At 36.6% G+C, this 27,902-nt stretch overlaps 1 protein-coding gene across 3 annotated transcripts in view; it reads left to right on the plus strand.

Annotated features, from left to right (window-relative positions):
* LOC110111565 (serine/threonine-protein kinase TOR) overlaps positions 1 to 27,902 on the plus strand; it is an 81,259-nt gene that overhangs the window by 22,367 nt on the left and 30,990 nt on the right. For all 3 annotated transcript variants that reach the window (XM_028692853.1, XM_020843487.2, XM_020843488.2), the window contains 14 exons: positions 117 to 269; positions 1,759 to 1,880; positions 2,001 to 2,100; positions 2,248 to 2,343; positions 11,421 to 11,551; positions 24,280 to 24,382; positions 24,458 to 24,640; positions 24,715 to 24,807; positions 24,916 to 24,951; positions 25,237 to 25,335; positions 25,435 to 25,530; positions 26,397 to 26,559; positions 26,650 to 26,774; positions 26,897 to 26,949. In XM_028692853.1, the coding sequence (XP_028548686.1) occupies positions 117 to 269; positions 1,759 to 1,880; positions 2,001 to 2,100; positions 2,248 to 2,343; positions 11,421 to 11,551; positions 24,280 to 24,382; positions 24,458 to 24,640; positions 24,715 to 24,807; positions 24,916 to 24,951; positions 25,237 to 25,335; positions 25,435 to 25,530; positions 26,397 to 26,559; positions 26,650 to 26,774; positions 26,897 to 26,949 (1,553 nt within the window). The remainder of the gene's footprint in view (positions 1 to 116; positions 270 to 1,758; positions 1,881 to 2,000; positions 2,101 to 2,247; positions 2,344 to 11,420; positions 11,552 to 24,279; positions 24,383 to 24,457; positions 24,641 to 24,714; positions 24,808 to 24,915; positions 24,952 to 25,236; positions 25,336 to 25,434; positions 25,531 to 26,396; positions 26,560 to 26,649; positions 26,775 to 26,896; positions 26,950 to 27,902) is intronic.

The raw sequence follows: 27,902 nt of genomic DNA on the forward strand, positions 1-27,902 counted from the left end.
TTTTCCTCTTATATTGAACAAACACATCATCGGCTTTACTTGATAACAAAATGGTAGCTTTTACATCAACATGGAGATGGTTGTACATGCTTGTTGAGATTTGTATTTATCTGCAGATCATGGAAAAACTTCTTGTTGCAGCTGTCTCGGATGCTGATGTTAGTGTTCGGCGATCAGTGTTTTTGTCTCTTCATGATAACAACAGTTATGATGAATTTTTGGCACAGGCTGATAGCTTGTTTTCCATTTTTGTGGCACTGAATGACGAGGTATTGTTCATGGTTTCCGATCACTTGCACTATTTATTGTTTGGGCATCCTATAATTCTGTGTGGGACAAAAAGTGTTCCTTGGGAAGGTTCTACTAAGTGAACTGTTAAAATAAAAATTGTAGACTGTCCTATTGATAATTTGGCATAAGCTTGTTGCAACTTTCATTTCAAATTTAAACACTTCGTAATATAAGATAGCATATAGAAAACCAAATAATCCTTATGGGGGCCTGCCAAAAAAAAATTGTAAACCTAACTATATTGTAATTTTGGTTGTGCTGTTATGAAAAATTAGGTTATTGGTTTTACAACATTGTGAAGGATGGTTTTGATAAATTATATGACAATATCACATAAAACTTCAACCTTTCATTCATTCATCAATCTTGTTTTGAATGAGTTGGAGATTCCTCTATTTTTCTTTAACTTATATATTATGCTCTTTGAATTCTTTGTTATGCTTGAAAATAGCATTATATTTGAACCCCTGATGAAATCTAATTTTTTGATGGGTTTGTTTGTAGTATAACCTCTGAGGTAAATAATGCAAAACTTGCAGAAAATTGTAGTCCCTTATCACGAATATATTTTTTGAACAAAATAGTAGATGCAAATTTCATTAATTATTTTCAACAATAATATAGGACATGTGTTTATAATTGAAAGGTCTATGCTATTTTGTTTAGTAGTTTGTCCTTTAGTAGTTTAGTGATAATCTTGCTAAAAATTCTAGTAAGTCAGTTGCCCATACTACTCCAGCTTGTCATCCCTTTGGTCTGTGGCTTGTGACTGGTTTAGGTGAAATTTTTGGGCGCTTTAGCTTTGTTATGGGGATCTATGCAGCTTACTTGCTTTTTGATTGCCATAGCGAGTGGTTGTAATTGCATCTCTCATGTGACCTATTATTGGATTTTAATGATTCTTTTTCACTAGTGAACCATCTATCCTATCTTTTGATCTTGAGGAATTTTATAATCATAAATAAGGGCACCCTTGTCATGTAAATTTCAGTTTTCAACAATAATAACTATTTAAGAGTATTTTGGTTCCCTCTTTGTGTTTGAGTGCTAGTTGGATGCTAATCTTTTTTGTGTGATGAAAGTGGTGACTACAAACTTCCAGGGAAGCTATCTCTTTATTTTGGTCAAAACTATTACAATTTACAATATTTGACCCTTACAAGACACAAAAAGGATTTAGGAACCGAAATGGGAATCTATCATTTTATACTTTAGTCTTTATAATTTTTTAGTTATGGATTTGTTTACTCTTAAATTAGTCTGCTTCTGGTTCTACATTTGAAGATCAATTTTAGAATATTAGTTTGGATTTTAGAATTCTAACCGGACTGACCAAAGGTGATCAGTTGTTTTCAACATATTTTTAATGGCATAATAATATTATGTTAGCTTATATAGACAATTATTTTCCATTATCTAAGTTTGGTACTTGTTTATGATATGCTCATTATGTCTCTCTATTTTAAGGATTTTGATGTACGAGAGCTTGCTATATCCATAGCCGGCAGGTTATCAGAAAAGAATCCTGCTTATGTTCTTCCAGCACTTCGCAGGCACCTAATACAACTGTTGACTTACCTAGGCCACAGGTTGGAAATGATCTATCAGTATCCGTAACATTTATATTTGAATTTATAGTTTTATTTTCCTTTCTTGTAAAATCTTGTTGCTATTCGAGTTTCATCTTTTTTTTTTTTACTCGTCTATAGTACTGATAGCAAATGCCGAGAAGAAAGTGCCAAGCTGTTGGGTTGCTTGATCCGGCATTCTGAAAGGCTTGTAATCCCATATATTGCTCCCATTCATAAGGTTTGCGGGGCTTGTTTTCATGAATATTGCTTTGTCATTTTCTGCACAGTTTCTCATATTAACTTTTATCAAAATTTGATGAAGAGTAGATTATGTTATTTGGGTATTCAGAATTTTAATATAAATGCCACCTCTATATCTATTCAGGCTCTTGTGGCCCGTCTACGTGAGGGCACTGGAATCAATGCAAATAATGCTATAGTCACTGGCGTCCTTGCTACTGTTGGTGAGCTTGCCAAAGTGGTACGTCAATCCATGCTTTTTGTTGTCATCATATCATCCTTTCAATTTCAGATTTCTATGATTTTTTTTTTCATTTTCATTTACCTTAGTTGATATTTGAAACACATAAAACACTTTTCAATTAGTTGAAGTGCGAAGATCATAGGAAATCTTCTATTGTATTATAATATTCAGTAACTTTGATACAAATCATTATTATGACATGATCATTGACATTTTAATCAAAATATTAACAAAAAAGAATTATTACCAACTAGCAATCATCTGAAAAATTAAACCCAATGAATGTTCTATATGTATATTTAACAAGAATCAATTTGAATTATTAAACAAGAATGGTCATAAATTCTCTCTCCTTTTACAAATAAGTAGCATATTGGCATGTTCACTACACCTCTTTTTAAGACATTGATAGTAATCAAATTTGATCCGCAAAATTTTTATTTTGGTAGAATACTCGATAATTGAAAGTATAACTTTATAGTGTGATTTTTTGTCTTAATTTTATAGACTTGGTAATGCCATGAACCTTTGAGTATGTATGCTGAATTGTATATTAAATATATATTGATTGTGGCTAGGAACAATATTTTGGATGTCATTGAATTCCGTAGCCATAGCCATGACATAATTAAGGAGTCCTGAACATCTTAGACAACAAAATTAAGATCATCCTCTCTCGATATGGGACTAATAGGATGTCTTAGCTTTCCTTCTCCCTTAAAAAAGTTCTGACAATATGGGAACAGTCAAAATAAGTTCTTTTTTTCAATTTGAATGAAGGTTGAAGGTTTTGGTTCTGATGAGGACATCAGGATCAGCGGCTAGGATCTGAAGTATATTTGTGTTTTATGCACTGGTTTATTTTATATTACTGTTTTTCCCATTTTACCCCTAGGGGTGGTCATGTGGTGTTGTAGCCCGAAGGGCATTTTAGTCATTGTTTCTTTTCTTTTCATGAGGCCTATTTATAGTCTAGTTCTCTTGTATTTTGGGTTAATGATGATGATAAAAAAAATTTTAGCCTTTCTTTGCTCTTGTTGCTTGTGTGCTTCGGCGAGACGAGAGAACCCTAAGAGAAAGCCAACGTAATACCCGACAACTGCCAGAAGGTTTGGGCTCTCAGTTCTACTTTACTTCCATTTTCTTCTTATTTCTTTTTCTTTCTCTCCCATATCACCAACCACCTCTTGTTTTTCCCGTCACCAACTTTCCCTTTATTTCTTCCTTACCCGAAACCCCTTACCCCTACCATTGTCTCCTACTCTCCTTGGCCCCTAGTCATCGGCCGGCCATCCAAGCCTATAGCCACCGACCTCCCATTGGCCCATCTAGCTGCCGGCCATCCTTTCCAAACCCCATGAATTTTGAATTTCAAAATTCAAACCTCCCTTAATTACTTTCCTAAAATACTCTTATTAATTTTGGGAAGTATGTTTATTTGAAATTAATCCTACATTTGAATTTCAAGTACTTTCTTTAATGACCCTTTCTAGTTTTGGAAAGTTCTTAAATCTAATTCTAATTTAAATTTAAATTAAAATTAGATGTGATTTAATATTTATTTTCCTAAATTAGATAACTCATTTAGGAAGCTATTAAAACTCTCCCCAAAATCTCTCCCTTGATTAGGAATTCGAAATCTGAATTTCCCCTAATTTCAGATTTTAATTTCTCTCTTTTCCCTCCATCCAAACCCTAAGAACCCAAAGCCAAGTATCATCTCCCTTTACCTTGACCACCCCTATCCCTTGCTTTCTGTGATCTCTGTTTGCTGGCCAGTGATTCCAGCAAGAGTAGCTTGCTTCCAGGTGATTTCAAAAGACCGTTTATGATTGTCCAAGGCATCCGGTAGTGCATAGCTGATGCCCGACCTTCCCAGGACTCTGTTAAACTGCTGCCCAGCAGATTCCCGTACTTCCACACCTGCTGTCCAGCCCTGGAACTCACCCTATCGCTGTCCATACTTTTCCTGGTTGCTGTTTGGAGTTTCCAGCACCTGAAACATGCTGCCCAGATTTTCAGGAAGCTGTTCGGGTTGCTGTCAAGAAGTATTTCAAGTGCCGAATTGCTGTCCCGACCCTCATTGCTGCTGTCTCGGCGTCCCTAGCTGCTGTCCTGTCATTTTTGGTGACCTCCTATGGCTGTCTTGCTGTCCATAAGGTTCCCCATCGCCATCCTGAAGGCTTCCAAACCTGAAGTTGCTGTCTACTCTTTCTCAAACGCATAAGCGACTACGCCGGAGCGCCCTATTTGTCATTCCCTTGGTAACTTTTCTTCCTACTCTTATATCTTCTTAATTAACCTTCCAAGTATGGTTATAGTTTGATTCAGAACGAGTCTTGTTGATCCTTCCGCTAAAGCATAATAATTGTGGGCTCCGAAAATTCGGCCCCGGCCTTCTCGCCGCGCTTTTCTTTTTCTTCGGCGAGGCATTTTTAACAGAATTAAGTTCCGGGGTAAATTTTGGAAGGCAGATGGGTTTGTAGATAAGACACTACCCAGAGATTTCGCCCTCATTTTGCGAGGACTTTATGATCTGAGTTCTGGTTTCCTATAGGCGCAAGCCCCTATAATTAATTACCCCTCCCGATCACAAGAGAGAACTTTCGATTAAGGCTAGTTGTCAATAAGATACGTATAAAATACATGTATATGTCATATAGTAGCAGCAATAAGTATGGGTTTGGAAATATTTGGAAGCTTGGATATTTGGAAATGTTTGAAAAGTTTGATATTTAAAATAGAAAATTTCACCACCTAACACTTAAAGCGGATGGTGGGGGAATGGATGATGGACCCGATCGAGATCCCATGGTTCCGTCGTCCCGGGCCATCGTGGTCCCTGGTCTACTTAGTCAGAGGAGGTAGTCGACCCAACCTGACAGAAGGATTCTTGTCGGCAGCCATGGGTTGCTTCGTCCAAGGGGACCTTGTAGACCTGGGATGGATATTTGCCTAAGGGGACAAATTTGAATCCACCTTAGCTAACAGAGGGCTTTGTGCCCTATCGATCATATCCTATTGATTCATATCTCAATGATTTGATGCCAATAATGGACGTATTGGCGCTGGCCATAACCGGTATTTCGTGGTGCCATTTGGCGGCAAAACCACTCGGTTCAGAGGGCCCGGGTCATAACCGTTTATCCTGCGGTGCCATTTGGCGGCGAACCGCCGGTTAGAGGACACGTACCACGTCCTTATTGGCAGGAGATTGGTTGAGAATGGATCCTAGTGATATTTTCGACCAGGCATTTAGCTCTTTTGTGAGCTGAAGTAAATTTTGATTTGTCCACCCCGACAAACTAGTGCGGAGGGTGGATGGATTTTGCTTTAAGTGTTTTGATGATTGGTTTCAAATTAGAGCTTGATATTTTTTTTTTTTAATTTTATGGAATTTGGATTTTGTCGAAATTTTAAGACATTTTGAAATATATTATGAGAGATTAACCCCTCCGGTTGAGATTCACATTCAACACGGCCTTCATCGGAGTATTTGGGGGCGTTTTCATTTATAATTTGAACCTTGTCAACTCTGTCTGGATGTCGACAGAGGATCGGGTTTCGTAAGCTTTATGTCTTTATGAGTGAATTCTACTGATTATAGGCCTTAAAGGCCTAATATGAATGTATTAAAATAAATACACCGGTCCCCACAACCATGTGTATTTGTTTGAAGGTTTGAACCCTGTCCACTCCTATGGATCTGCATAGAAGGATCATGTTAGAACTTGAATTCACTTGTTGACCCGCGCAGCATCCATAGGCGTCACGTGTGTACCAATAACACGCTCACCGGGGCCCATGCCGGTTGAGATTATATTTCCCCCTTTAGTGTACCTATGTGTATACAAGCTACAATGTAGGTGCAGGGGGATTTCAAAATATTTTAGTTGTGCAAGTAATTGTAATTTGAATGCACAAAATATTTCATTTGAGAGATTATGTACGTCTTCTGTCTACTTGTACGAGTGTTGCAGATCCGGTGGCGGGGCATTGCAACTTGTAGACGCCTTTTGTCTGCTTGTATTTGTGTTGCAGATCCGGTGGCGGATTGCAGCAGCTTATGGATTGAATTGTTTGCTGCTTTACACAGGTAGACTGTCGTGCACTACTTGCAATGATTGGTACAAATAGATTGTAGTGCACTAACTAATCTCCTGCCTTGCTCGTAGGCGACTTACTTTCCAGTGGTGATATGCCTACTTTAATTAGGGGTCGTACAGCCCGTGACGCATAAAAATGCGTTATTTTGTTTCTTTTTGAAGACATATGATCACGGGCTGTATGAGCTGCTTAACTTTAACAGCTGGTGCGCACACCACTTAGAGCGCCCGTGACTTGCAATACGAAGGGCACATTTTATTACAAGGGGTTGAATCAGAAAATTACCGGGGATGTGCGAGAATTCCTACGTGTTTATAATGAACAGAAAAGTATTTTGTAGGAAAGGTAAATTTTCTTTTTACTTTTACTTTTACCACCCCCCTTTCTTTTAAGATAATTACCAGCCGTATTCATTTGTATCTAAACTCGTATTTAATTTCGTATTTACATACGTATTTCACTTGCTAGTGAATACTCTAGGAATCCGATGCCAGAGCCTCGAAATGGCATCTTAGGATCCTAAGTGGATGGGGCCTGCAGGTGTACCTTTTCCGTCCTTTAGCAAAGGATCCTAGGCTGGTGGGGCCCACAGGTGTACCTTCCCTGTCTTGTAGCAATGGGATCCTAGGCTAGTGGGGCCCGCGAATAATTCAAACTCAATGTTATAAATAGGAGAGGGTTTCAACTCATTTCTTCCCATCCTATTTCTGTAAGGAGCTTTTGGTGAGGGACCTAGGTGTGCAAGTCAAGAGTTAGGAGGAAGGGGCTTGATTCCTACCTATTGGCGAACAACTAATTCCCTTGAAGACTCACTGTATGTTGCATTTCACAATGATTTATATTTCTTTTGTATTTGTTTTACAATGTCGGGAGCCTAGGGTGTCGTATGTTTTATTTTTTGTTAACTTAAAACTTTTAAGTGGATTTTAAATCTCTTTTAAATTTTCTAAGTTATAGGTTTTGCTGAAAATTTTGGCAGCACTCCGGCGTCGTTCCCGCGTACGGGGCTGCATCGGAGTGTGTAAGACCTTCCCGCCTGCCAAGAAAGGCAGTCACGGAAGGTGTCGGGTGACACCGCAGCTGCAGTTTCAAACCCCGCTCGCTAAAAAAAGCGGTCACGGGATCTTTGAGCACATATTTAAAGTATAACATTTATCCCGCCTAAAAACAGTGACGGGTACTTAATTAAATAATTTTTCTACGAATAACAAATTTTCCCGCCTGCTAAAAAAAGCAGTCACGAGTACTTAAGTTTCATGCATACGAATTCCTCGCTCGCTCAGTGCGTTACGGGTACTTAAATTTCCTCGCCCGCTAAAAAAAGCGGTCACGAGTACTTATTTCATGCACAGAAAAGTAAAATACTAGTTTTTATCTTGGGTGCGCAGTAATCGAGGTGGCGACGACGGATGGCGGCGACGGTGGGAGACCTGCGATGCACAATTTAATTTAATTTTTTTTAAATATTTGTGCAATTTGATTAATCATTTATGCTTTTCTTTTATTTAAAATAAAATGTAGAGAGAGAAAGAAATGAAGAGAGCTCTCTTTCTAGAGAGGGAAAGAAAGGATTTTATGGGTTTTTTTGGTGGAGTGGGCTTAGAGTGTGTAGGAGATTAGGGGAGTGGGGTTAGAGAGAGAAAAATCTCTCTCTCTCTTTCATTTTTGGAGAGAGAAAGAGAGGAGGGAAATTTATTTCTCTCTAGGCAAGGTATTTGGAGGTATGGTGGAAAGGGGAGGTGCTTAGGATGGAAATAGAGCCGTACATGAAGGAATTTTACTCTCATTCTAGAGAGAGAAAATTTTCTCTCTCTAGGTTAGAGAGAAAATGAAGGATGGATTTTTTTTTGGAAGGGTGTAGGAGCATTTTTTGTAAAGGGATGTAGGTGGTTTGGTGAGTGGAAGTGAGAAAAAAAATTAGGGTTTAGGGTTTTGTAGGTTATAAGAAAGAGAGGTTGGAGGAGGAAGTAGAAGATGAAGGAGAGGAAGGAGAAGGGAGTAGAGGAAGAAAATAGAAGAAAATGGTGGGAAACTTGGAGGGAAGATGAGGAAAGATGAAAAATAGGGAAGGGGAAGAAGAGGGAAGGAAGAAGAAGAAGAAGAAGAGAAAGGAGAGATTTTACCTTGCTTGGAGGAGGGAAGAGAGGCCGGCGGCTTCTTGCGGCGTGAGAGCGAAGGGGGCGACGGGTTGGAGCGTGAGAATGGCATGAGAGGGAGAGTGGGGATCGGTTTGGGGGATATGAGAGTGTGAGGGTTTAATTGAGGGGTATTTTAGGGATTTTTTTGATTTTTTTATTTAGAAAAATCACTTTCTTATTTAAGAAGCTCCATTTCTCTCTCTTTTTTCTAAAATTTTTTTAATTAAATTGCACAATAAAAAATATTTTTTTTTAATCTAGCATCGAGTTTTTTCGCTGCGTCGCCGCTCGCACATGTCGTCGCCTCGATTCGCGTGCCCAAAATTTAAATTTTCGCCAACCGACGGCCCCCATCAATATGGGTGTCGATCTTAGCTGTTTCCGTTGCTCCGGACGCATTGGCGCTGTCCGTTTCGCGAACGAAGGTCATCTCAGCAATTTTAGGTTTTGGGTCGACACACGTCGGGTGAATTATGCGCGATTTCGCGCTCTTTTGCTTTCGAAATTCACCTTGCGCGGTTGACGCGATTTTGACACTAGTATTGGGGTCAACAGTAACTTAGGGAGTTGAGTTAGAAATGGATCATTCATAGTAGTATAGTACTAATCTTATTGTTAGCATTGAGATTTATTGTTGAAAACCAATCATGTTTGCAACGTTAAATTAAATTGACTGTTTTATGATCTTAACTCCTATGCATGTAATTTAGCTTAAGCTTGTCTTGCGGCTCTTGTGTTTTATTTAGTCGCTTATAATTAATATAAAGATATAATTATTGTGGTTTTTTAAATTAAGCATGCAAATTCCTTAATCTAAATCATCCTTGCATGTATGTTCTACATCGGTTCTCAACCACTAATGTTTGAGAGTTTGGTTTAATCTAAACCCTTTTTTTTTGGTCAATAGCTTTTGATATAGAATATATTCTATCTAGATTTATTTTTTTCTCCCCTCTTATTATTGATGGTGAGGTTGCGGTGGATTAATTGCTGGGTGCGGATGGGTCCACATTAAGGGAAGAGGGCCTTCCTTTGGTTGCGGTTTCCTACAGCAAACAACGACCTTTCTAGCAAGTGAAGACAACGGGTATTGGTTTCCTAGTCCAAATTGAAAAAAGTGATTGGTGAGGACAACAAAAACCAGTTTTAGAGAAACTAGGAGGAAGATTCCTTAGATTTTCTTTTCTTAGTGCTTTGATAGCATGTTGTGATGAACAGATGATTTGAATTTTTGTGCATAAAACTGAGAAGCCTACACGGATATTTATATATCAATATCCTATTGGTATATAAGTATATTAAGTAATTCCTTCATGAAAGGTAACTAATTAAACCACGGGTTTTTGTCAATTTCTATCAGGGTAAAATACACGCACATATATATGTGTGTGTAAAGTATTAAGAATATTTCTATAGATGTCCTTATGAGAGTACGAAAGGGAATAACTTTAACCTGCAATCCATGTGATAGTGTCATTGTTTGAGATTCTTATGCAAAATCTGCCCATTAGTTGGGCTTTGGAATCTCATATGGATTGCTAAAAATGCGCTGTAGTTTCTTTGACTCTTTCAGTAATGGAACTCTCTTTTGTCTTTCATTGAAGGAAACCTATAGAGGCAATTGAAATCTTGGTTTTCTTAATTCGGTTCTTGATTAAATGGGAATTTGTATTATTGTTTTGTTAGTTTTTTTTTTTAATTTTTTTTAATTTTTTTTTTAATTTTTATTGTTTTGTTAGTTCTCATAACATTAGGTGTTTATACTTTTGTCTTTTTTTGGGGCCTGCATTTCTCATGTGGGGGTATTTTACTTGATAAAAGACAAATTTGTGTCACTTTTGGATGTAGATACATTCAATGTTTAGCATTCTCCTTGGATTATATAACTACATTTAGGGAAAAAAGTCTAAAATATTTTCCATATTATATGCATGCGATCATTTTACTCACAAAATATTATAATTAAATCTTTCACAAGGTGTTATAACACATAAGATAAAAACTAAGACTTACGGTTTCATTGGAAATAACTAGCAATTTATGACAACTATCATTGATTTTGTCGTTAGACTAAAATGACTAGCACGTTGATACATTTTTGTAACCAATAATCTTAAACACTCAGAGCCACATTCTACAAAGAACTAGGAATTCATAATTTTTTTGGATCATCTTAAAGTAATTTTATTCTTTGAAATTTTCTTTATGCTTTTTATATTCATTCAAATACTTCTATATCGGTAGTTTGGCTTCTTGAATGTACCTTGATTTTAACAAAATTCCCGTTGACAGTATTTCCTCCTCATTACTTGTGTTTTTGGCTAGCTATTGTTGAAGATTTCTGGCAAGGTTACCAATTCATATTGGTATTGGTAGTTTTGCTTTTTACGAGTACCATTAATTGAATACAATTCCCTAGTCCAGCTTTTCTCTCCATTACTAATGTTATTGGCTAGCTTTGGTTGAGAGTGATAAAAGACAGTAAAGCATTTTGTTTTGTCAAGATTCCAATTCCATGACATGATGGTGATGTTAAACTTGTGATATAGTTATTGCCTAATCATCATCATTTTCATATTTGCAATTCCATGTACTGGTAGTTCTTTGAAGGAAAAATTTGCAGATCCTTCCCTCAGTTTAAAATCTTGATTGTTTTCATATGCACATATATGTATTCAATGTATTAAATGTTGAAATCTTGGCGGTTTCTAGAAAATGCAACAATTTTTTTTCCTGCATCCATGTGTTTGCACCTATCACTTTTATATCATTGGATTATTTTTTTTTTTTTGAAGAAAATTAACTGTCAGTTTTGGTTTATTTGCTTAGGGCGGCTTTGCAATGAGGAAGTACCTAGGCGAGTTAATGCCTTTAATTGTTGAAGCTCTATTGGATGGTGCTTCATTTAATAAAAGGGAAGTAGCTCTGGTTACACTTGGCCAAGTTGTACAAAGCACTGGGTATGAATACACCATTTATGCTCTTTCTTCCCTCATACACAGCTTCGTTACTATAAAATTTCTTCTCTTGTTTATTACTTTTGATTTTTTCTTTTGTTCTTGAAGGTATGTTTTTAGTTTTTAAATTGTAGAGACCTTGTTGAATCAGAAGGTTAAAAGTGTTTTGACATATATATCTTAGTTTCCATTAATAGTGTTGTAGTAAAATGCAAAAAACTTTGTTTTTTTATTCATCTGTCATCATTTGTTTATTTACATGTGTAGACATCCGTCCTTATTTAGAAGTCTGAAGTCCTACATTTTTTGTGTGTGTTGCATTTTAGTCATATGGAGGACCTCATGAGACTGCTTTTAGAACTCTATAAATGGCTGTTGGATTCATCAACAATCATTATTTAGTTGCCTAGAGCTTAGAATTGTGTATAGGAATTTAGGATATCATTTTGGAGGGTTGGGCATTAAAGGGGCAACCAATCATGAAATTGAGTGTGATAGAAATGATAATATTAATATGCGTGGTAAAGCTAGGAAATATAGGATGAGAAATATTATTGATAATAGAAAATTGATGGGATGCTTAGGCACATGCTACAATTCTCAGAAGATGCACAATTAGGAGATGGATTGAATTTTGGAACATTTTCTTCTTTTCCTTTTTTGTCACCTGGAATGAAAGAAATGCAAGATGATTTTCTGATAAATAGAAATATTAGAAGTTTATCTGGATCAGCGTTTTTAATTTTACTTCTGGTTCAATAACATAAATGATAAGAAATTTTTCAAAATCAACAAGTATATGAAAGCAAGGGAAGTCATTTTTCTTCCGGTCCTCAAGAGTTTTTATGTACTGCTAAATTATTTTCTTTCAGTTTCTTTTTGTGTTTTTTTCTGCTTCTTTGTAATTGTTTTATAATCTTTGTTTTCATTCAATGAGAAGGGTTCATCTAGCTTTTCATTAAAAAAAATAAATGGTGCTTTTCTATTTGGGTGAATGTGTTCTCAATTGTTGCACTGGTCCTTGGTTCACACTGCCTATATGTGTTGGAGAATTTTTGTAGTCAAACGGATTGCCTACCTTATGATTGAGTACAGCATAAGAATGATGATATATTACTCGAAGGGTAAAAATATCATTTCTTTATGGACTCAATAATAAACTTTACAATTTAACAGAGATTCCCCTATTCGATGTTTGGTTGAATGGGGTTTATTTATTTTTGGGGTACAGACGTTCCATAGGAGCTAGCCCTTAATGATTAATTACATCTCAAGCTTTAGTGCTTGAGAAAACTTTTGATTAAACTAGTAGTTTTCTTTCTTTTGAAGTCATTTGAATATTGCTTAAAGTTGATTTTTTTTTTTTAATCCATGAAAGTCTTATTTAAAGGTTTTGGCCTTTAGGAATTTCAAGGGTTGAAAGGATCAACTTAGAATCATATTTCTTGGAATGAGGGCCAAGGGAAAGAGGTGTAGGAGTACTTGATTATGAGGGGAACTCAGAGGTACTCAAATTATCCTATGTTGGAGCTTTACATTTTAGAAATCTAATTTTTGTTTAAGTTGATATTTTTATTAGAAGTTTGGGGTTTATATTCCAACAACACATGTTGGAGGAATTGCTCGAAAGGTGAGGACTTATATGGTGATTGAAATCAACCATTTTCCTCGGATTCTAAAACTAAGGCGATGACTACTGAGGGGTAGTAAATTGAATCTAAATCTAAAAAAGTGCAAAAGGGATTTATAAGCTATGCTTCACATGAGGCATAGTCAGCCCGACTTTTGGATTTATTACCCTGCCTGAAAAGGTCTACCAGCTAAACCCACCTAATCAATTTTAAAACCATGTTGTCCGGTTTTAATGCAAATGTGGAGTATAGAGGCTATCTTGTTTAAAAAGGTAAGACTTACAACTTGGCTTTGAGGCCAAGATGCATGTGTATGATGGTATGCATATGCTGACTCATGAAGAAAATAGATTTTTTGTTATCTAGTTTTTAAGTGAAAACTTTCTATATGAGACACATTTGGGCTATGCATGATCATTTTAAGTTTTGTGAAAACTTGGCTCCTTTAAAGGGAGCCATGTAAGATTTTTTTTATTTGAAAAACATAAAGCCTAGATTTGATTTTAAATTACTTACATTTTAAAACGTAGAAAATTTATTTTATCCTAAGAGCCTATCGTATCGCAAGTTCAGGCCACACCCAAACAAACAAGAGAAAAAAACCTAGAAAAAACATGTTGTTCTATTGCACACTCAGTAAACAATCGACACATGCTTATGTATATAAATCAAATGCAATGAATGTAAATAGAGTCCGAGTTATTACAATCAGATTTGGCACCTGAGTTGCCTACCATTATACAACCTAGTTAAATTTATTGACTCTACTTATGAGGGTCTTCAAGCTTTAACTTTCAAATGGATCTTTGAGCTTTACCTCCAAAGGGGTACATCTTTCCTTGATCCACCTTTTTTTCTAATCCAAATCTCGCAAATTTTACATCCTAGATCTAATCAAATATATGATAGAAAATTTAAAAGACTCAAGTCTGTAAAATAGAGTTAAAAGATAGTTTGTATGATAATCACATCACATCCAAAATTTGCCTAGCACTTAGAGTATCAAGCATCTGCTTCTACCCTATTGGCCACATCACTTGGGGGGTGGGGGCAAGCGGTACATGTCATGTAAGCATTTATATTATTTATGAGCCCCCCCTTTTAGATGTGACCACCTGCACGAAAAACATATATATTTCTACACTAACCACTTAAGGGCAAGTGCTCACAATGCAGACAACCCAATATGCAATCACATCAAATCATCAATCACATGCACACACAAAGAAAAATTCTAGTTCTAGCATGCCTAAAGGGCTGTGCACCTAAATGTGTGAGGCTTGTGTGGTATGTCACACTAAGAGTGTTTCACTTAGGATTTAGGTCTAAGGGAAAGATGTTCAACATATAGCTTTTGAGCTAAGTGCTGGAAGAATTCTTCTTAACTTTTGGAGCTAGAGAGAATGTAGGAATCTAACATGTAGTTTTGGGCTAAGTGTTAGAGAACTCCCTTTAACTTTTGTGACTAAAGAGAGGGAAAATCTCCTACAATTTTGGGGTTAGAGGAGAAAGAGAAGAAACCTACAGCTTTTGAGCTAAGGTAAGGAATTTTCTAAGGCTTTTGGAGCTTATAGAAGTGAAGGAGGATTTATAACTTTGAGACTACAAATCAAAAAGGTACCTCCTTGAATTTTTGTATTCAAGGAGTTGGGGTTTCATTTGCTTAGTTTAAGTTAAAGTAAACGAAGGAAATTTTGGCGGTTGCCTACAAGTTTGGCTTATGAGAAATGAAAAGACAAAATGCAACTGAGAGTTGCACATTGGGAGAAACTCTTTGAACATTTGATATTCAAAGAGGACTACTCATTTGTCTGATTTTGGGCTAAGCAAATGAAGTAGAATTTGAAGGTTTTTCTACAATTTTAAAAAACTTCTTTGAGCATTTGGTGTTCAAAGAATGAGTTGTTCATCCATCTAATTTGGGTTAGTGGAATGAGTGGACTTTCTACAATTTTTTGAGTTGTAGAAGGAGAAAAGAAGATGCAATTTAGGGGTTACAACTCAAAGAGAAATCATTTGAATTTTAGGATTTCAAAGCGGGCTCATCATTCACTTAATTTAGGTTAAGTGAATATAGGAAGGAAACTAGGATTTGAGTCCTAAGCTTAAACAAAATGTTTATTTGTTAACTTTGTAGTCAAACAAATAAAGTGAGAGAACTTGGAATAGGGCTCCCAGTTCAAGAATCTTATGCAACGATATTGTCAAAGTTTTGGAAGACTTCAAGCTATCGTGCAAAGAGGAGGGATATTTGTTGGTTTAGTGTTTTGACAAACAAGATTGGAGAGCTTAGAATTTTTTCTGAGCTCAAGGATTTATGGCATGACATATATAGGACTTCTACAGAATTCCAAGGTATCATGTAAGAGGAAAGATTGTTATTTTGCTAATTTTATATCTTAACAAATGAAGAGTAAACTCAGGATTTGGCCCTAAGTTTGGAGAGGTTCCTTTGAACATGTGATGTTCAAAGAGATCAAAGAGAGGTACATGTTCTCCTAGCTTTGAGTCTTAGGAGAATGAGTTGGTCTCCTACAACTTTTGGATTATAAAATGAGAAAGATGAAATGCAACCTAGATGTTGCAAGATTGAAAGAGATCACTTGAACATTTGGTGTTCAAATGGACTTCTTCATTCACTTAGTTTAGGTTAAGTGAGAGGATACGGGAGACTAGGATTTGGATCCCAAGTCCAAATGAAATATTCATTTATTAACTTAGTGTTCAAACAAATGAAAAGAAAGAACTTAGAAACTGTTTCTAAGTTGAAGGGTCTCATGCGATAATAGTAGAAATTAAAAAAAAAAGGCTTCAAGTTACTACACATGAAGGGAGAAGTGATGTTTGTTTGTTGACTTTGTCTCAACAAGCCAGTGGTGGATGATTTAGGATTTGGTCCTAAAGTCTTAGTGATATGTGTAATGAAATATTTAGAGCTTTAAGAAAGCTCCAAAAGATTACACTTGAGGGGAAAAGAGCATTTGAAAGAAAGCTCTTTATACTTGTTGGAACTCATACGACATAGAGCTTAGAACTTTGAGGAAGTTCTAAGCATCAAGTTTGAAAGGAGATGTGCATGAGAAAGGAAATTCCCCATTCTTCCATGAATGTTTTGGACTCATGGAAAGAAGAGACTAATTCCTAAAGCTTTGAAAAGTTTTCTGAATCAATTTTAACATGATCTAGGGGACTTGGAAGCTTCTAGTGATGTAAAACATACATGCAATGATGATTAACTTAGGGAGTTTGCATGCTTAATTTTAGAAACCACAATAATTATATCTTTGTATTGATTTTGAACGACAAAAGAAAACACAATGAGCGATAAGACAAGTTTAGGCTAAATTATATGCATAGGAGTTAAGATCGTAAATTAGCCAATTTAATCTAACATTGCATACATGAATAATTTTCAACTATAAATCCCAATGCTAAAAATAAGATTAGGCACGATGCAAGAATCCCTCACTCAACTCTCTAGTTATCTAAGCTTTAGCGGGGAAGAATTAGCATGATCGTTGTGAGTCAAAATATAATCACAATTGAGGAATAAACTACGAAGATAAGTGAATTGGAGGAAGAGTTTATCCAAAGACGGGGAGTTACGATGTTCCGGTGTGGTTGATTATGAGCTTGGAGAAGAGTGGACAACAACTTCAGGATTGGAAGCCTTCACGATGGCGATCAGAGAACTTCTGGACAGCAGGAACGTCATAGAAGGTCACCAAAATGGCCGGACAGCAGCTAGGGACGTCTTAGACAGCAACAATGACGGTCGGGACAGTAGTTTGGCACTTGAAATAATTCTGGACAGTAATTTCGCAGACCTGGACAGCAGTTCCAGCTCTTGGAAATTCTGGACAGCAAATTGTATGGCTTAGAAAAGCCTTGGACAACACGTGACGGATTGCTGGATAGCAGGCAGGAGAGGAATTGGTGACAATATTGCTGGCCGGAATTTTTTGGACAGCAAATTCCTGGACAGCCATGAGGGCAATTTTAGTTTGAGGACTTCTTCGCAAGGAGCAAGACAGCAGAAATTTTGTACTCAGGATACTAGGTGGAAGTTTTTGGAATAGCATCCAACATTTGGAGGCCCAAGACAGCAGGAACGGATTTTCCTTGGGCAGGATTTTCAGATTTCAATAATCAATTGGGTAGGGGTAGTTCAAATTTGAATTTTGCATGTAATGGATGGTGGGAGGGAAAGGTGATTAGAGAAATAATTAATTGGATCTAAAATGAATGCCAATTAATGTTGATGGGAGGGGAATAAAGGGCCGGCCATTAGGGGAGCAAATTAGGGGATTGGTCTTAATTAAATGTGGGTCCAAGCACTTAATTGATGTAGGAGAATAAATCTGATTTTAAACTAAGATTTATCCAGAGCAATTGATTACCTAATTGGGTTAGGGATTTAGGGAAAGATTTGACATCAAATCTAAATTGAATTTAAATTCAAATTCTCATTGATTTTGGATCAACACAAATTAGGAAACTAATTGAATAGCAGCAGTATTTGATTGAGGGCTGAATGGGGAAAGAGAGAAAAGGATTTAGTTGATTGGGTGTAAGAGACATCATTTAAACACTAAGTTAGGCTCACTTAAACTCATTAAAGGGTGCAAAAATTGTTTGGGCAGCAAGCTACACTAGTGAGTTAAGTAACCTAGGCACTTAGGAAGGTTGTTAGGTTGAGGACAACACCTAAGCACTTAAGAAACTAGCCTACGGTTGAGTAGTTGTGTGCAGGAATGATGTGGACAGCAAACTACAACTGGGCATAAAGTTCTCTAAGTGTTTAGAAAGGTTTCTAGAGAGTGGACAACACCTAAACATTAGCTTAGACTAACCTAAAGACCACTAATTGGTGCAGGAAAAGTTTGGACTGCAGCTTATACTAATGGTGTAAGCAATCTAAGCACTTAGGAGAGTTGTTGGCTTGAGGACAACACCAAGACACTAGGAAAATTGACTTAAAGTTCACTAAACAAGTGCAGGAAATGCATGGACAAAAAACAAAATAGTGAATCAACATTATTTAGATGTTGATATGCATCCAAACTTTAAGACTAATGTTTGGCTAGACCCTAGGATGTTTTCTAGTACATGATATGCATGTCTACCATGCTCTGATACCAAATATGATGTAAAACATACATGCAAGGATGATTAAGTTAGGGAGTATGCATGCTTAATTTTAGAAACCACAATAATTATATCTTTGTATTGATTTTGAACGACAAAAGAAAACACAATGAGCGGTAAAACAAGTTTAGGCTAAATTACATGCATAGGAGTTAAGATCGTAAAGTAGCCAATTTAATCTAACATTGCATACATGAATGATTTTCAACTATAAATCCCAATGCTAACAATAAGATTAGGTACGTTGCAAGAATCCCTCGCTCAACTCTCTAGTTATCTAAGCTTTATCGGGAAAGAATTAGCATGATCATTGTGAATCAAAATTTAACCACGATTGAGGAATAAACTACGAAGATAAGTGAATTGGAGGAAGAGTTTACCCAAAGACGGGGAGTTATGATGTTCCGGTGTGGTCGATTATGAGCTTGGAGAAGAGTGGACAGCAACTTCAGGATTGGAAGCCTTCACGATGGCGATCAAAGACCTTCTGAACAGCAAGAACGTCATAAAAGGTCACCAAAATGGACAGACATCAGCTAGGGACGTCTTAGACAGCAGCAATGACGGTCAGACAGCAGTTTGACACTTGAAATAATTATGGACAGCAACTTCGCAGACCTGGACAGCAGTTTCAGCACTTGGAAATTCTGGACAGCAAATTGTATGGCTTAGAAAAGCCTTGGACAGCACGTGACATATTGTTGGATAGCAGGCAGGAGAGGAATTGGTGACAATATTGCTGGCCGGAATTTTCTGGATAGCAAATTCCTATCTTTAAATTCCTGGACAACAGTGAGAGTAGTTTTAGTTTGAGGACTTCTTCCCAAGGAGCAGGACAACAAAAATTCCGTACTCAAGATACTAGGTGGAAGATTTTGGAATAGTAGCCAACATTTGGAGGCCCAAGACAGTAGGAACGGATTTTCCTTGGGCACAAATTTCCCTAATCAATTGGGTAGGGGTAGTTCAAATTTGAATTTTGAATGTAATGGATGGTGGGAGGGAAAGGTGATTAGAGAAATAATTAATTGGATCCAAAATGAATGCCAATTAATGTTGATTGGAGGGGAATAAGGGGCCGGCCATTAGGGGAGCAAATCAGGGGATTGGTCTTAATTAAATGTGGGTCCAAGCACTTAATCATTGTAGGAGAATAAATATGATTTTAAACTTAGATTTATGCAGAGCAATTGATTACCTAATTGGGTTAGGGATGTCACGACCTGACTCGGTTAGCTCGTATATACGAGGCGGGAACGAAGTCGGACGTTAACAAAATCATTTAAGTATTCTATGTCATTAATTCTGCCAAAAGACTTTAGATTGGAAAGATACAAGCGCCGGCGATGCCAAAAGTCTCAAATGCCCTCACTTAAGTAAATTTTTGCTTAAGAAACACCTAGGGGTAGAATTGGCATTTCTAACATTCCAAAATTCATAATCTTCAAAATACTCAAAATTAAATATAGGTTCTATATATGGAAACGATCAGAATTTTGTGCTCTATTTTCTAAATTTATTCCCGTCAAAATCCGACAACATTGAAATTCTCACTTAAAACTCGTCGCAGCGCTTTGAAAAGCGTGCGAAGCCTAAAACGGCATGTTCGGGTTTTACAAGGGATTTAGGGAAAGATTTGACATCAAATCTAAGTTGAATTTAAATTCAAATTCCCATTGTTTTTGGATCAACACAAATTAGGAAACTAATTGAATAGCAGCAATATTCGATTGAGGGCTGAATGGGGAAAGAGGGAAAAGGATTTAATTGATTTGGGTGTGGGCCCACCCAATCAATTAGTTATTTAATTAAATATGAAAATTATTTCAGATGTGAAGATTAGGGACGTTTCCTAATTTAAGATCCGTATATTTGGAGAGAATTCAAAATTTGAATTGGAATTCTTCCCATAAGGAGGCTTAATTAGGTAAGTCTTAATGGCTTACTGAGGGAGGAATAAAGGGAGGAAGGTGGGGAATGAGGGTGACAGACTGTTGAAGGTGTTTGAGAGTGGTGGTTCGACGAGTGGGGAAGAAATGGCTAGAGGGGAGTCGCCAGTTTGGTGGAGTTGTGGGGGCCGACGGTTCTATTGGGAGGAAACCGATCATGGAGCGGGGTGGAGAAGGTGGCTAGGAGGACAGGGAGGAGCCGACGGGTGGAGTGAGGGAAAAGAACAAAGGAAAGAAAAAAAAAGAAAAATAAACCACTAGCTACAGACTATTCCAATGACTGGTGGGTATTGCGTTACCCTTCGCCAAGGGACTCTCTCCTCTCAAGAACTCACAAAAAGATCAAACAAGAAAAACTGGAAATTTTCATTCATAATCATCATCCTACAATACAAGAGAATTATCCTATAAATAGGCCTCATGAAAAGAAAAATAACAAAGACTAAAACGCGCTTCGGGCTACAACACCACATGGCCACTCTTAAGGGTAAAATGGGAAAAACAATAATATAAGATAAACTAGTACATAAGACATAAAAAAAATAAAATAAGCTCTAGATCGTAGTCGTTGATATTCCGATGTCCTCATCATATAGGGATGTCCTAAAGATCGATTTGATAAGATCTAAATGAAACTTAGGAGTATGCATGAAAAAGTTCACCATTTTCTAAATTTTAAATGTTTAGATGTTTAAATTGCTCATTATTAATCAACTTACAAATTTCATCAAACATGTTTATAAGCTTCAATATATATAGTGGAGTATAATATATGAGCTTTTGAAAGTTATAGAGTATTCCATACTTGTTTCACAAGTATTTAGAGATTTGATAAACATTTTAGTAAGTTTGCAAATCTTTAGATATATAGCAATATAAAACATTCGCTTCTACCCTTATTTTGCTGAATATTGTATACAAACTTAATCAACTACGCTTCCTTTGTGGGATCTCAACATAGACTTTGGGAGGTTAGTGAGTGATCTCACAACATAAGATGCTCGCCAAATTGATTAAATTTGCTTCCAAACATTTGCAAAATTCCACAAAAAGTTTACAAGCTTCAACACAAAGAAACTTTGCATTCATAAATTACTTTTATAATCTAAGCTTTGAAAGAAAGATGCATGCGACCAAATAAATTGATGCTTGGGAACTTTCTCCTATGTTGATGTATTAGATGCATGAGCAAACATCTCTAATTTTAGGGATTTCATAAGTTAAAATGCTCATTTGTTATCATCTCCATGAGCTTCACAAGACACCCAAAATGAATTTTAAGAGTTTTACCAATCCTAGGATTTGCAACGTAAATCTTTGGAGATTCATGTGAAATCTTGCAACATGTTATAGATTTAAAATCCGACTAAATGCATTTTCCGCATTCATGAAAGTCATGGAGAATCTACAAATTGACAAATATGAAACCCCAAATTTTGTGTAAGTTTTGTTATGGCATTTAATAAAAAATAAAAAGAAAAGCATGACTTGCAATGCAAAGAAACCTACACCTCAATATTCATCTTGAGATGAGAAGACATCACCTAGCCTATGGTCATTCGTAGGTGATGGATTGGAAAGCAACATGAATGCTAAAACATGCATTTGAGAAGTATTAGATACCAATCCAACACTCCTACACGCGTTAAAATCCTCTCCGAACTCTCACATGAGAACCAACAAATGAAGACCACCACGTTTTCACTGTTTTGCGAAGAGGACAGCCAATAAGGGATTTTGGGAGAGCAAAAATTGAAGTTTTCTTAGGACCTAAGGCTCGGGGACGTCAACCATACAACCACGACTAGGGGGCCTAAGGGCTTTTCCTAAGTTTTCAAGGTTTTACCTCTCCCGGGCTGTCCAAGCGCTCCAATCCAAGCTCTGAGTTGTTGTCCAAGCTTCAATCCAAGCTCCGAGCTGTTGTCCAAGATGCTCTGGAGGTTTCCTTTGTTGTCCAAGGCGTTCCCAAACCTCCAAACTACTGTTTGGGAGGTTTTGAAGGCTTTGCTGTTTGGAAGCTTCCAACAACCTCCTTGTTGCCTCGAGGTCGCCGGAGTTGATTTGAGAGTGAAATGAAACTCTCAAACCATCCCAAGGTTGTTGCCGAGCTCCTTCTAGGCCAAGTGGCAGCGAGAGAGAGTCGCAACTCCAACACCTTCCTCTGGTTTCACGAACACAAGAAGCCGAGTGGTTCCCCCCTTCTGCTCGGTCGGACGAACACACGCAGAGCTGGTCAGCTCTGCTCTCCTTTCCTGGGGTGGAAGCACAAGTGGCGGAGATAGACTTCGCCTCCGCCTCACTCCCTCTCGCGCTCCCTCTCCTCTGGTTCGGACGAAACCCACAATGATGAGGACATCAAAGTTCAACCGCTACGATCTTGAGTTATTTTTATGTACTGGTTTATTTCATATTATTGTTTTTCCCTTTATACCCTTATGGGTGGTCATGTAGTATTGTAGCCCGAAGGGCATTTTAGTCTTTTATTTCTTTTCTTTTCATGAGGCCTATTTATAGGCTAGTTGTTATGTATTTTGGGTTCTTGCATGTACGTTTCACATCACACAAGCCAAAGGAGCCGAATGGGGTTTCTACTGGTGTCTCCCCTTTTGCTCTCTCGCTTCCTCTTTTGCTCTTGTTCGGGACGAACAAGCACGAGGGAGCCAAATGAGGCTCCCCTTCGTCTCCCGCTCTATATGGGACGGACAAGCACGCACAAAGGGACGCCCATGCTTACTCGAGTGTTTTTGCCGCAAGATAAGACTTTTGCCGCAAGAGATAAGAGATCCCCGCAATCTCTCTGCTGTAGCCGCCCGCGGGAATCAAAATTTGACGGATAACGACCACAAAATTTGATGGATAACTACTACAAAATTTGAAAATCAGGGTAAATCCTAGCCGTTGGTTGCAGGGATTGATTTGGAAGAGTCAATTGGGCTAATCTTGAGCTCAAATTAGACTCGATTCGAACTGATATGAGTCGATTTGCGTCCGATTATGGCTGATCAAGTCAATTTTGCGAAATTAAACTTGAATCGGCATCGGATTATGTTGAATTTGGCTCGACGTGGCTCGATTGGGTTCGATTTGAACTGATTTGATTTTAATTTAATTAGATTGAATTAAATTAAATTAAATTTGGGTCCAATTTTAGTTAAATGACGCTCGACAACTATTGATTGAGTTGATCGAGCGCGATTGAGTGCAGTCGGGCTTGAATAGACTTGATTTGGGTTGAGATTGCCTCGATGCGAAAAAATAAGTCAACAATATGTGGTTACTTTCTAATGGTTTTCTCATGTGTGTCATCTCTTCTGATTTAATGAACTTGATTATTAATGAACGTGAGTGGTGTGCTATCTACTCTTTAGTACTTCTCAGCTTTGTCTGTCCATTTTTAACTTAGTACAGTACCCTCTGATATTGCAGCACTACGCCTTTAATGAAGTACCTTGAGTGTAAATTTGATGAAACTACTCATTCTGAAAACTTGCAGTGTGAATTCAGTATACCCGTCTTCCCCATCAAACAGCCTCGGACACCCTCTAAATAATCCAAAGAAGCCTAAAATTTAATACTTGTGGTTTTGTGGTTACTTTGACTTTTTGTGGCTGATGTTGGTGACTTCGGTTCTTTGAGTCATTTCGTGGAAAGTGTTCTGACAAGGTGAAATGGACGTTATGTACTTGGAGTAATGCTTGGTATAGCTTTGGCTAGTGATAATTAAAGTTTTCTTACCATCAGTGTTAGTGGTGACACTCTTTGAAAATTTCGTTAAAACTGTAAAGCTGGTTATATGTTTTCTAGAAATCTAATTAGTTGTTAATCTTTTACAGTTCAACTTACCTTGTGCGTGTGCGTATATATATAGTTATTTGTGTATTTTTCCTTTTGTTGTTACTTTTTTGTCTTTCTTTGCTTTTTAATTAATTAATTAATTAATTTTTTCTTTGTTTTGTGAACACTGAATATTTTAGATTTGACTTACCTGTTCAACTGTCTTCAGTTACGTAATTTCACCGTACATTGAATACCCACAATTGCTTGGTTTACTCTTAAAATTGCTGAATGGTGAGTCAGCTTGGTCAACTAGACGAGAAGTGCTGAAGGTATCACAATGCCACTTAGATCAGTAATGAAAATGTACTTTGAGATTTTGTTTACTCATGTCTTTAGTCATACAGGTTCTGGGTATAATGGGTTCTTTGGATCCTCATGTGCACAAGCGCAATCAGCAGACATTGCCTGGTTCACATGGAGAAGTGAACCGTCCTCAAAGCGACCCTAGTCAACATATTGTTTCTATGGAGGAGTTACCTACTGATATCTGGCCCTCTTTTGTAACTTCTGAGGATTACTATTCCACAGTAAGCCCATAATATCATGTTCTTTGAGTTTTATCTTGTTTTGTTGCCACCTAACAATTCTTATGTTGTTTTAGGTAGCTATAAGTTCTCTTATGCGAATTCTTCGAGATCCCTCACTTTCTAGTTATCATCAGAAGGTTGTTGGATCTCTCATGTTCATATTTAAGGTATGCTTTAAAGCAGAGTTTCACCCTCCCTCCCTATTCTATTTGATTTTCTTAACTCTCTTAGCATCAATATTGTTAATTAACTTTTGCTTATGTTTTTGAAATTAGTCAATGGGCTTGGGATGTGTTCCATACTTACCCAAGGTGAGATGTATTTTATTGCTCTATCTCTCCTATATATAAATGATCCACTTTTAATGTTTTTCCATTCTATTTTAGGGCATATTTTATAAATGGCTGTGTTATTACATCTAGGGGCTTTCTCATCTGCTTCACAGTTATCACTCTCACACCTTATAGCATCCTAAAAATAAACTTCAGTGGCACCCAATATCAAAATTTCTACTGATTTTATAAGTGTTTGTTTGCAATTTAGAGATTTGAAGGATAGATTTGAAATGCCCTCTTTTCTTTTCCTTATTGTTATAGGTTCTGCCTGATCTTTTCCATGCCGTACGCACTTGTGAAGATGGATTGAAGGAATTCATTACTTGGAAGCTTGGGACATTGGTATCCATTGTCCGCCAGGTGGAATTAGTATTTCGTTAATTTCCACTCTTTGATGATATTGCTTACCTTTTGGTCCATCTTTTATAAGATTATGACTACTGATGTCCTTTGTTGCAGCATGTACGGAAATATTTACCAGAATTGCTTAGTCTTATATCTGAGCTGTGGTCGTCATTTAGTATACCCACAAGTCGACCTCCATGTGGTTCACCGGTATGCCTTATATCTATTGGGCTCTGCTCTTTTTTGTAATACCACCCAGAATTCATGGTGAAATATTAGGATCCTTCGTGGATTGTTGGGATGCTTTTGATTTATTTTTGCAAAGTTGCTAATTATGGTCCAAATGAAGTCTACATTAGATCTCTATGTGGTGCAACCTTGGGAAAATGCCTGGGCATGTTTTGATTAAAGCTGGAGTTAATGTAAATATGCATTTATCTTAATCGATGCTCTGTGCATTTATCTTTAAATCCTAATATGCATTTATCTCTATTGATGCTCTGTTGCATTTATTTTTAAATCATAGCCTAAGTTGAGAGCTTATTTTCAAATAAATATTTTTTTATACATCTAATATATCTTATATAATCTATATATTCTATTCTATTTTTGTTTATTTCTTTTTTCATAAAGAATCTATTTTTTTTCTCTTAATTATTAAAAAGTTTGAACTAATCTTAAACAAATATTATTTTACTTATTAAGCTAATTTCAAATAAGTTATTTAATTTATTAAATAAGCTTTATAAATTAGACTTGGTTTTAACTCAAAAGTTGAATTAATTTAACCTATAAATTAAGTTGGCTCGGCTCAAGATCAAATTCAAGTATTCAACGAGTAATTTTTCTGTTTTAAAAATATATTTATGACATGCATTGCATGCAATTACTTGTACGGTAAGATGGAGCTTGAAATAGATTTGATTAAAGCACTATTTTGTTATAGTTTGATTGTAGAATAAGGTTCTGTGCGGATGTTTTATGACCATCATGTTATAGTTTGATTGTAAAACACGTCCCCTTCTATTTTGCATGTTATTTGTTTTATAATGCTAAGCAGCTCTTTTCATGTGCAGATTCTACATCTAGTAGAACAACTTTGCCTTGCTTTGCAAGATGAATTTAGAAGTTACTTATCGTCCATACTTCCAAACTGTATACAAGTTCTTGTTGATGCTGAGAGGTGCAATGACTTCAGTTATGTTCCTGATATTTTACACACCTTTGAAGTGTTTGGTGGTCAGTACAATTCTTCTTTTTGGTCGCTTCGTTATTTAACTATGCATAATTTACCTCACTTGAAGTTTCCTTGTGACTTTATTGTCATAGGAACACTTGATGAGCACATGCATTTAGTTTTTCCTGCTCTTATCCGCTTATTTAAAGTTGAAGCTTCAGTAGATATAAGACGACATGCAATTAAGACTATAACCAAACTCATACCTCGAGTTCATGTAAGTTTCTTTGAGGGAAATTGTACCATATTACACATCATCTTTAAAAAAAAAAAAGATTTGATTTTCTTTTTTTTTTTGTTTTTTATTCAATATTACCATTTATTTTCATTGTTTCTCAGGTCAGTGGTCATGTATCAGCTCTTGTGCATCATCTTAAGCTTGTTTTGGATGGGTAAGATCTTCACACTACTCTTTTTAGTGATGAAACTACTGAAGGAAACCCGAATCTATTTTAATCATCATAATTAGCTTATCTTTAATAGCTATTTCGGATTGGCTTTTCGAATCCTCACTTTCAATTTGTTCTTAGTAAGTACTACCTAAGATATAGAACCTGTTCATTGCAAATCATTTTGAACAACTTCTATCCATTTAATTGTAACAATAAAATATCTACATTATCTAGATATTGCTCGTTTTTATCCTAGCGATCTCATGATTTTGTCACCTCGGTGCAACTTTCTAGTTCACATCCCAAGAGTGCACCCATATAAGCATACTCAACTTTGCAGTTTCTAATGAAACTCCAATCAGTATATTGAAAGGTGCATTGATGTTTAAGAGTTTATTTTCATTATAGTTAAGTGTTTTCACCATCGCCTCCACTTAAATAGTCGATATCATCTCCTTAGCCTAGAATTATCCACCTGGCAGATAACATTCAAGAGGTGGCCCCTACAAGTTCAATAGGTGGCTCCCATTATGTAGCACTTTGCCCTATTTAAGGTTCAAGATGCGACTCTCATGGCGTAAGTCTTTATCTTGCATGACACTTGGTTCCATTATTATGGTTATTGTATTGCCTTGACATCATTTATAATCATCCAAATTCTTAACTATCGAGATATTGTTTGCAAAAATTTCAAGTATGTTGTATGGATGAGTGTTGAACAATAAAAAAGTCGTTCATAGTTAAGTATGTTCAAAAATGAAAATATTAAGATTCCTCGGGCAATTTGGCGAAGAAAAAACTAAAGCTTTGCAAAACAAATTAAAGAATGATTATATTAAACGAACAATTAGAGTAATACTATTAAAAAAATGTCCATTGAAAATGGACTCACATGGTAGAAAATACACCAATTAAGCGAATAGATAAAAAATAAAACATGTAAAAATTAGTTT

This window comes from Dendrobium catenatum, unplaced genomic scaffold (assembly GCF_001605985.2).
Source record: "Dendrobium catenatum unplaced genomic scaffold, ASM160598v2 fragScaff_scaffold_167, whole genome shotgun sequence".
Classification (NCBI taxonomy): Eukaryota; Viridiplantae; Streptophyta; class Magnoliopsida; order Asparagales; family Orchidaceae; genus Dendrobium; species Dendrobium catenatum.